This window comes from Lontra canadensis, unplaced genomic scaffold, assembly GCF_010015895.1.
Source record: "Lontra canadensis isolate GAN:19392208 unplaced genomic scaffold, GSC_riverotter_1.0 scaffold38, whole genome shotgun sequence".
NCBI classification, from domain to species: domain Eukaryota; kingdom Metazoa; phylum Chordata; class Mammalia; order Carnivora; family Mustelidae; genus Lontra; species Lontra canadensis.
In genome coordinates, this window is record NW_022631032.1 from 820496 (window position 1) to 830269 (window position 9774).

Here is a 9774-nt window from a genome sequence, read left to right on the forward strand (position 1 = left end):
ACACACCCAGCTCCTGGGCTTTGCTGGAGGGAATTCCCCGAGGAAGCCGGGATGGGTTTGCTTTACACGTGTTCACGGCGGGATAATCGAACACAGTGCTGCAGAGCAGGCAGGTATCTCCTCACAGAGGCAGTGAAATCCTGAGCCCGAGGTGGAGATGCAGGTCACCACGCATCCGAGCCCAGGGACAAACGTGAGATTCCCCGGGGAGGCCGGACAGCTGGCCCCCGGCAGATCCCGGCAGAGAAGAGATGGGCAGCTGGGAGACGGAAGGTATGGCCAGGCTGTGAGAGCATGGTCTCCTGTGATCCACAAGAGAACCATCGCAGGGGGCAGGCAGCCACAGAGGCAGATGCTGTCAGAGAGCTGAAGGCTGATGCACCTCCAAGCCCTGCTCACCACTCCTCCCCACTCTGGGCTCAGGGAGCAACCCCCTTGTCTGCTGGACCATGGGGCAGATGGGGATGGGGGTGGGGAAAGCCAAACGGAGCCTCCTGAGGCCCCCCATTCATCCTGGTCTCCCCTGGCCATGGTGCTGGAAGTGGCCCCAAGTGACAGAAGTTCCCCCCACACACACACACCAGTCAGACCTCTGTCCCTCATCCTTCTGCTCACCTCTGCTTGTCGCGCCTCCTTTGTTTTTCTCTATATCAACTGAAAACAAATTTTCAAACTTTCAAATTTTCAAATTTTCAAACTTTCAATCTCTCTCAGTGAGAGAGATGGAAAGGGACATTTGGCCTTTGAGCTAGAAGTCCAAACAGGACCGGGGTGGGCGATGCCTGAGGCCCAGAACCTCGGGCAGGGTGAGACTGGGGTGGGCGTTAGATCATCAAGAAACACCAGGGAGAATGTTCTTTTATTCTCCAGACCCCAGTACAGCTTTACAAAGCTTAAGGAAGGCCCAGGTAGGGCTCCGCCTGGGTGATAGGAACAGAAGGGGGAAGGAGGGAGGAGGAGGAAGGAGGAGGAAGGGAGGAAGAGGAAGGAGGATGGAGGCCCCCCCCAACTCCCCCCCCACACCACCCGCAGCACCACCTCCTCCACCTGGGAAATGCAGCTCCTTCCCAGCACCTCTAGAGGCAGGGCTTCGGCTCCCTCTTGGCCCCCACCTCTGGCCTGGGTGGGCCCCCGGAGGCCACCTAGGCAGGCTCCCGGCTCCGCACGCCCTGCACCTAGCTCCCCCCTGGCCGGGCCTCAATGGCCACGGTGAGCCTCACGGAGCCGCACCTCGACTTCAAGTCCCAGTGCTGGCTGCCATTGAACGTTAGTGCCGGGGGGCCTGACCCCGGCCTGGGGGACAGCTGGACATTCAACCAGCGGCACCGATCCTCACCGTCGCAGGCGAGCACCACGGTGCCCTCGGGGTGGCTGTAGGTGCACCGGCTCCCGACCGCCTTCTCCGCAGCCAGGTCCCAGGGGGCCCCCAGCTCTCCGTCCTCTGAGCCTGGGGCCTGGAAGCCCAGATGGTTGCCGGTGACGGGACACACCAACTGCTCCTCCTGCAAGGCGGGCAGGAGCTGGCCCTTCAGGTAGGCGGGGCCCGAGCAGTAGGTCTGCGTGTTGAAGAACCGGTCGCTGTACTCACGCAGCCAGCCGAAGAGGTAGGCCAGGTGACAGTCGCACTGCCAGGGGTTGCCGCGCAGGGCCAGGTTGAACAGGTTGTCGTTCGTGTCAAAGATGCCCTCGGGGAGCGTGGTCAGGAGGTTCTGGGAGATGCTGAGCAGCTCCAGCTTGGACAGGTTCTGGAAGAGCGCTGGGTGCAAGGTCGTCAGGTTGTTGCTGCCCAGGTAGAGCCTGACCAGCCCCTGCAGGTCCCTGAAGACGCCGGCGGGGAGATGGGTGAGGGCATTGTGCGACAGCGTCAGGGAACTGAGTCTGGACAGGTTGGCAAAGGCGTCCTCGCTGACGGCCTCCAGCTGGTTGTAGGACAGAGACAGGCCGAGCAGGCCCGGGGTGGGCGCGAAGAGGCCGGCGGGCAGCCCCTGCAGCGCGTTCCCCTGCAGGTTCAGGAAGGTCAAGTTGCCCAGGGAGGAGAAGACGGAGAGCGGCAGGTGGCCCATGGCGTTGTGCTGCAGCCACAGCTTCTCCAGCCGGAAGAGCCCCTCGAACACTCCTGGTGGCAGCTCCTTGATGGCATTGCTGTCAAGGAAGAGCTCCCGAAGGCAGCCCAGCTGGCTGAACACGCCGGGGGGCAGGCCGGAGAGCACGTTGCTGCTCAGCCTCAGGGTCTGCAGGCTCCCCAGGGGCTCAAACAGCTCCTCAGGCAAGCGGGACAGCAGGTTCTGGGCCAGGTTGAGGGTTTTCAGCCCTCTCAGGGGCCAGAAGAGCCTCCCCGGCAGGCTCTGGAACCGGTTACCCTGTAGCTGGAGAGACTCCAGGGCGTGCATCTGCTGGAAGAGGCCCTCGGGCAGAGCCTCCAGCGCGTTGAAGTTGAGGGTGAACTGCCTCAGCGAGGTCAGGTTGGAGAAGGCGCTGGCGCTGAGGTTGGAGAAGGCGCTGCCGGTGATCTCCAGGTCCTCCAGCCCGGGCAGCCCCCCAAAGGCGTCGGGCCCGAAGTGCTGGAGCTGGGTGTTGAGGAAAACCACCTTGGTCAGGTTGGGGCTGCCGCTGAAGGCCCGGGTTCCCACCGTGGTGAGCGAGGTCTCTACAAAGATGATATCTGTGGCATGGGGTGGGATGTCCGGCGGGATGGCGGCCAGCCCTTCATCGGAGCAGAACACCTCCTGGATGAAGCAGTCACAGCCCGCAGGGCAGGGCTGGGAGGGCCTGGCCAGGAGCAGGAGGCTGGCCCAGCACAGCCAGGCTCCGGACAGCATCTCCTGATCCCAGCAGGAAGAGAGAACAGAGGTGACGCCTTGATTAAGGGCGGCCAGCGCCAGGGTGGGCCAGCCAGGAGATGGGGATTAACTCTATCAGGGAGGCCACCCCTTGGGACAGTATGTGTTTTCAGTGGTTGTTTTCATACAGCTTCATGGCAGCCTTGCAAGGTTCATGGGACCCAGGTTCGGACCTCCTGATGGGCTGTCACATGGCCTATCCACAGCCATCCGGCAGGTTAGTGGCAGGACAAAGACCCAGGTCTCCTGGACTTCCCATGTGCTTTCAGGTGGAGGGAAAGTGTGGAAGTGAGATTAAAAGGCATGGAAGAGAGGGAAAGGAGGAGACCGTGGGTAGTATGGAATTTTTAAGGTAATGTGTAAAATCTGAGCAGGTTATTAGTGCACAGGGAATTTTTAACCCAAAACTTCCTGCATCCCCAAATCTCAGCACCTTGCAGAGCCTAATGATGAGACTAACCGTGTGCTCTCGTATGTCAGCTGGGGCTGAGAGCAGCCGCAGGGAGAAAATGGGCTCTTTTATTTATTTTCCTGAAGATTTTATTTATTTATTAGAGAGATAGGGAGCATAAGCAGGCGGAGCAGCAGCAGGCAGAGGGAGAGGAAGAAGCAGACTCCCTCCTGAGCAGGGAGCCCAATGTGGCCCTCGATCCTAGGATCCTGGGATCATGACCTGAGCTGAAGGCAGGCACCCAACCGACTGAGCCACCCAGGTGCCCCGATAAACAGGCTCTCTTCTTGAATCAGTCACCTGCTCCTTGCTACCACAGCCAGATGCTCCCTTCCCACCCCACCGCCTCCCCACCACCTTGGAGCCCATGGAACTTTCCAGCATCATGTGGACAGGAGGATCCCAAATGCAGGGATTCCACAGACCAGTGGATTTTGGGTTTTGAGGTTTGTTTTAAATAAGAAAAGAAGATGAAGTTTTTAGTCAGCTAAAAAAATTGTTTTAAATGCCAGCATCCAACCCCAGGTCACAGATTGGAGCCTCAGCTCCCAGGTGTGTTTTATGGCTCGTTTTTTCCTATGTGAACCATGAGTCAACATGGAAAATTGAGAAATCTCACATTAAAAAGTCCAGATTTCAGGTTGATTTAGGAGTAGGGAGCTCATGTTCCCACATGACAAAACCGGCTGGAGTTGGGCTTAATTGTCCCATGGCTTTGTGGGGGGGGGGCCTGCAGGCCACTACTGCTCCCACCCGTCATTTACAGGGTCTGTCGGGGGCCAGGTTCCATGAGTTCAAATACCAGCTCCGACACGTTCTAGCTCATTCTCACTGTGTGACGTTGAGCGTGTTACTCAACCCAGTTGTGCTTCACTTCCCTGGTCTGTAAAACAGGGATAGTGCTGACCAGGTCAGGATAATTGCAAGGACTGAATGAGAAAACATAGCCAAAAGTTTTAGGTCAGTGTCTGATGTGGAGTGAGAAAGTAATAAATCATGTTAATTATTGTTATAAGTTGTAAGCCACCATCATAACAGAAAGGTGATTTGAACACCAAAAAAGTAGGAAGAACAGAATATCCTTTAGATAGAATACATTTGGCTTTACCAGAGACAGGCAGGAAGGGAGGAAGGAAGGAAGGAAGGAGAGGCAGAGAGAGGAAGGAAGAAAAGAGAGATGGGGGAAAGGAAGAAAGGAAGACAGACAGAAAGAAAAAAACCCTTGAAAAACATAATCCTAACTTTTCTCAATTTACCAGTCCCCAGAAAGCACTCACAATCCTCTCCTTGTTGGGACGTCTTGGCCCCAAGCCCTCTTTGCTGGCCGTGTCTCTGCTGCCCTCTGCTGGCCGCCTCCTCCCTCCTGCGATTCCACTTCAGGCCAAAGGGCTTCCCATGAGCAATCAGGGCGCTTACCAAAGCTCCCTGCACCCTCCTCCTATTCAGACACCCAATAGCCCAGTTTTTCCAGGAATATTTCTGCCTAATCAGTAGAGAGGGACCATTTCTCCCATAGAAAGTGAGTGTCTCCCTCGAGCCCCCTCTGTCGCTTGCACAGATGCTGAGTTCGCAGCAACAAGTGGCAGGGGAGGGCTCTCACAGCAGCCGCACCTGCCTGCCACTCAGGACACGTGAGTCTGTAGCTTCTACATGCAACCGCCAGAGAATAGAGTCTCGGGCTAAAGCTGAGCTCTGTAACAGCTTGCCTGGGGGTCATAGAACCAGGGGGCACCCACTCACCTGAGGCGTATTACAGATAAAGGGAGGGCTCGGCTGTAGAAGGATGAGATGGCCATGGTCTCAGCCCCACCTGCCAGCCAGGCTGGCGCTGGGGATCCTATACAACACCCCCAAGGATCCTCAAAGAAGCCTTCCCTGACCCCAGGAATACGGTGCCTGGGAGTATGCTCCTCGACCTAGGTAGTTAGCGTAGTTCCTTGACATGATGGCTCCCTGTGGCTGTCCCTGCTGTAGGAAGATGTGTGCTTGGCATCCGGCCCAGCACTGACCTGTGTGGGCTTGGTTCAAGCCCCAGTGAGTGATCGCAAGCCAGACCATGAGAATGCACGGGATTCGTCCTCCTCCGGAGGGTAAGAGGGAGCGATGTTTGTCCTAAACACGCCATAATGCATAACAGTGCACACTGTGCCAGTCCCCTTCCCTGCTAACCCCTCAGTCCTTAGTTCTCAAAGGCAGTTTCCAGAAAACTTCCACTAGAGTGGACATGAGGACCCTAGAGCGAACATACACAAGGGACCTCACCTGCTGTCTGTCCGCTCATGCCTAAGGGCAGGCACTGCTGTGACCTGGTCAGCCTAGGGAAGATAGACCTGAGGAGGCGACCCACACAAGCCCTGGTTCCTGGGTACCTGAAGCATGATTGAAAATGGGGGCATAGCCTCCAGATGGATATGTGCCTTTGGTTTTGCAAACTTTCACCGCTGGAGGTGTCAAGGAGGGAAGAGGACCAGAACAGGGCCTCTGAAGTTTAGGAAATGGCCCCAGTCTATGCAGCTGGAGGAAGCAGGGGATGGAATGTTCCCAACTATCCCCCCTCAACCTAAGACTCGTTCTCATATCACTCTAGAATGGCTAAGAGTTTGTGCTCTGGAGTCAGATAGTATGGTTACAAATCCTGTCCCTAGCCCTCATTAGCTGTGTGGCTTTAGCTGAATTGCTTAACCTCTCTGTGCTTCCATTTCTTCATCTTCACAACAGCAAGCTTCAGTACTACCTTCTTCATGGGGCTGTTCTGAAGATCGAATGAGATAAAACGTGTTGAAAGCAGCAAACCCAGAGCCTGGCCCGCAGTGAGCGTTCAGCAGTAGAGACTTAATGACCCTGATTATTCTGAGCGTGGACCAGCCCCAACTTTGTTCTCAAGTTGTCACAGGGGTTAGCCATGGAAAACCTGATGAGATCATCCAACCGCCCCGGTTGGACCAGCAAGATGTCTCTCTACAGCATTTTTCCCGGCTCTTTCCTCCCAGCCAAGGGAAGCTTATCATTGTTTTGCCTTTGGTTGAGAGGAGCACAGATTCTGATGGCTGTGGCTAGGCTACCCTGGCCATGGGCCCCTTTCCCGACTTCCCTCACGAGCAGGTCACTGGGGGCTCTAGAGACAGAGAGCGTCCCTGCCTGGGCACTGTGGAGGCCAGCACCGGAAGGGACTGTGGGGAGCAGCCAGAAGATTCCAGCATCTCTCTGAGAAACCGCCTCTGCATTTCTGCAGAGACCAGCATATGCCCACAAAAAAATGTTCCATGCTCTCAGCAAGCCAGGGGATTCTGGCTCTGGTGGGGGCAGGGGAGTGGTTGACTGGTTGCAAATGGACTTTTTCCCCTTCTCAAATTGCTTTTGGGTTGATACATTTCTGTGTGTGCCCCAAGCCAGTCTGTCATCCACCGCAGAGCCAACCCTCACTCCTACCAGAGGGTGACGGGAGCCCAGAGCCTGGACCCCAAAATGTCAGGGGACTGCTGCTCTACTCGGGGATGGCTACATTGCGGTCTGCATCACCAACAGGGCTGGATTCTGTCCCTTGGGCCCCAGAACATCTGGGAGCAGGAGGAAGAGCTTCAGAGGTCCATCTGGATCTCCTGATGGCCTCATCCAAGTCCCCTGGGAAGTCCAGCTGTCCGGTCTCCTTTCCTGAGTGCCTCCTTCCCCCGGCCCCAGCCAGCTGGCCCTCCCCAACCTGCTACCCACTTTGTCTGAGGTGTCTGGTTTCTGCATTTGTAAATGGAAAACAATCATGATAGGAACACTACTACCTAAATGACAGCTTTGTTAGAGTTGTGGTAATTAACTGAGATAACCGGCATTGAGTATGTGATATGGTGATATAGTTAGAAATACATATTTGGTCTTTGCCTTGACTCCTGCTACAGAGCTCCAAAAACCCTGGAAATTTCCTGAGAGATAATAGAGACGGGCATCTTTTGCTACACATAATAAGGCCCTCTCAACGCACACGTTCATATTAATGAAGTGACTATCCGTGGCTCTTAGTAAGCTTCAGATTATACACAAAGAATTTGCAGTAGTTATCTCTGAAAAACAGAATGGTGGGTGATTTTCACTTTTTCCTTTTGCTTTATCAGAAATTCTCTACAGTTTCTAAAAAAAACAGATCACATTTCTAATAAGGTTGAAAGTCATGGGACACCTGGGTGGCTGAGTGGGTTAAGCCTCTGCCTTCGGCTCAGGTCATGGTCTCAGGGTCCTGGGATCAAGCCCTGCATTGGGCTCTCTGCTCAGCAGGGAGTCTGCTTCCTCCTCTCTCTCTGCCTGCCTCTCTGCCTGCTTGCGATCTCTATCTGTCAAATAAATAAATAAAAGTCTTAAAAAAAAAAGAATGAAAGTCATAAACGTTCGGATTATCATGTAAGACACATAGCCCCTGAACTCATACTGTGGGCTTCCTGGACTGCTCCCCTCCCTAGAACCCATATCAAGAAGGCTCCCAGCGGCCCTGGTGGGAGAGAGCCCACGTAGTGAAATGAGAGAAGCTGTGGGGTGCCTGGATGGCTCAGTCAGTTAAGCTTCTGCCTTTGGCTCATGTCATGATCCCAAGGTGGCTCACGTCATGATGCGAAGGTCCTGGGTTTGAGCCCTCTGTCGGGTTCTTTGCTCCGTGGGGAGCCTGCTTCTCCCTCTCCCTCTGCCCCTCCCCCTGCTTGTTCACCTGTGTACACGCACTCTCTCTCAAATAAATAAGTAAAATCTAAAAAAAAGAAAAAAAGAAGAAGAAGCTGTAAACCGAGCACTCCCCTTTCTTCAAACGCTTCCGCCAGGACACTACCTCTAACTCCTGCTGACACAGCCCTTTCTGCTTTAGGATGTCCCTGTGCCTCCTTATTCCACCTGCACCCCAGGCCCTCACAAGTCACACCTTCCCCAGAAAGCCATCCTTGACTGTGGACCCCACAGGTCATTCCTGTCTTCGGTGGAATGCTTGGGTTCTTCTGCTCTAACTTCTGGTCAGTTGCGCCCGTCTGACTGTGACTTCCTGGGGGCTGGGGATGTTTCCTGCAGCTTGTCTTATGGGGCTGTGCACCCCAGCTCTGAGTGGCCCAGAGCTGAGTGCAGACCAGGTGTGCTGTATCGAACTGACCCAAGTATGTCTGCAGCTCTTGGTCCCCCGTATATCATGTCTTGTGTCCCTTGTGCTTTAGTGGAATGGGGATGCCCTTGAGCTCTGCCAGGGCTGTGACCTGGGTTCAGATTTTGGCACTGCTCCCTACAGGCTGTGTGGGCTTGGACAGGTCCGTCCTTCACTCTAAGTCTCAATTTTCCCATGCATGTTTGTAACCTCATCCCTTAGGGTTAAAATTAGTCCCCAACTGGACAATACATATGTTTACGTTAGATAGTAAACACAACCCATTTAACACAATACCTGCTGAACAGTGAGTAGGTGAACAGTAGTGAATAGTGAATAGTGAATAGGTAGCTACCTACAGATTTTATTCTTGGAATGACTGTATCAACGAAACCAGAACTCAAAGGGGAGCCACAGGATGGCATAAACAAGGCATAAACGAAGACGGAACCAGGCAAACTTGGACATATGGTCTTCCTGCTTAACCCCACCATTCCCTATGCGCTCCCGGAGCACAGAGCCCAGACTACTTTATCTCAGGACCCCCCTGCTGCCACCTGCCTCCTGCCCCAGGCCAGCACCACCCCAGCTGGGAGCCACGGGGGCTTCTCATCCCACAGCAGAGGACACGCGTGGTGTCTCCTGCTTGGAGCCAGGGCCAGGCTCTGACCCCGGGAGGAGTGGCCGGCATCTCTTCTGCCCCGGAGCTGGGACCTGAGGCCAGATTCCTCCCTCATCCCCACAGACCCCAGGAGACCTACCTCGAGGGGCTGAGAGGACACACACCAGCAGCCCTGGTTCTTTCTAGGGAGCAGAAGTATGTCCGGTGTGGTCTGTGATCAGTGTGAACCCAGCGGCCCCGGAGCTGATCAAAGTTCCCGGCAGTGGTCCCTCCCCTCACGTGGACAAGTGTTCCGGGAATGTCACCAGGGTCACAGGACAGGAGAGGAGAATCTGGTGCAAAGCCTCTGAAGATTAATGAAATGACCCTGAACTGTTCCCATGGACAGATCCCCCACTGAGGCCAAAATCCAGCAAAGATCACAGGCCTGGCACATTTAGGGCCCCGGGACATCCACCAGGCCTTCTAAGGTTTCCAGTAGGAGGCAGGGGTGAGGACCGGAGCCAGGGAACCATGCTGACACCCCTCCCAGTGAAAGGCCGGGCCGGTGCTGGGAGCCTGACAGACGAACGGCTGGCCACAGACACCTTCCTGGCTCTCAATGCCAGGAGGAAATCTAAGAGGGCTGTGGGCTTGTTCCTTGGTTTGCTGGTTTGTTTCATGAATTAACTTTCTAAACCCTCCCTGAGTTGAAAGGAAAGAAGATGGAAAGAGGTGAATTTGGGCCCAATACAGAGAGACACTCTTTCACCACAGG

General features: G+C 55.0%; 1 protein-coding gene across 2 annotated transcripts; it reads right to left on the reverse strand.

The window, feature by feature from the left end:
* Positions 1-1038: 1038 nt before the first annotated feature.
* CPN2 (carboxypeptidase N subunit 2) lies at positions 1039-9220 on the reverse strand. Of its 2 annotated transcripts, none has more exons than XM_032869770.1 (2): positions 9157-9220; positions 1039-2822 (listed from the first exon to the last, which is right to left on the reverse strand). In XM_032869770.1, the coding sequence occupies exon 2, from the start codon at positions 2817-2819 to the stop codon at positions 1176-1178; it is 1644 nt and encodes a 547-aa protein (XP_032725661.1). In that variant the 5' UTR covers positions 2820-2822; positions 9157-9220; the 3' UTR covers positions 1039-1175. The 2 variants fall into 2 exon arrangements, with proteins under 2 accessions (XP_032725661.1, XP_032725662.1); XM_032869771.1 differs by having other exon boundaries at positions 1039-3102.
* Positions 9221-9774: the final 554 nt, after the last annotated feature.

Coding starts and splice junctions, on each gene's coding strand:
- CPN2 (XM_032869770.1), bottom strand. CDS start 2,819: ATGCTGTCCGGAGCCTGGCTGTGCTGGGCCAGCCTCCTGCTCCTGGCC.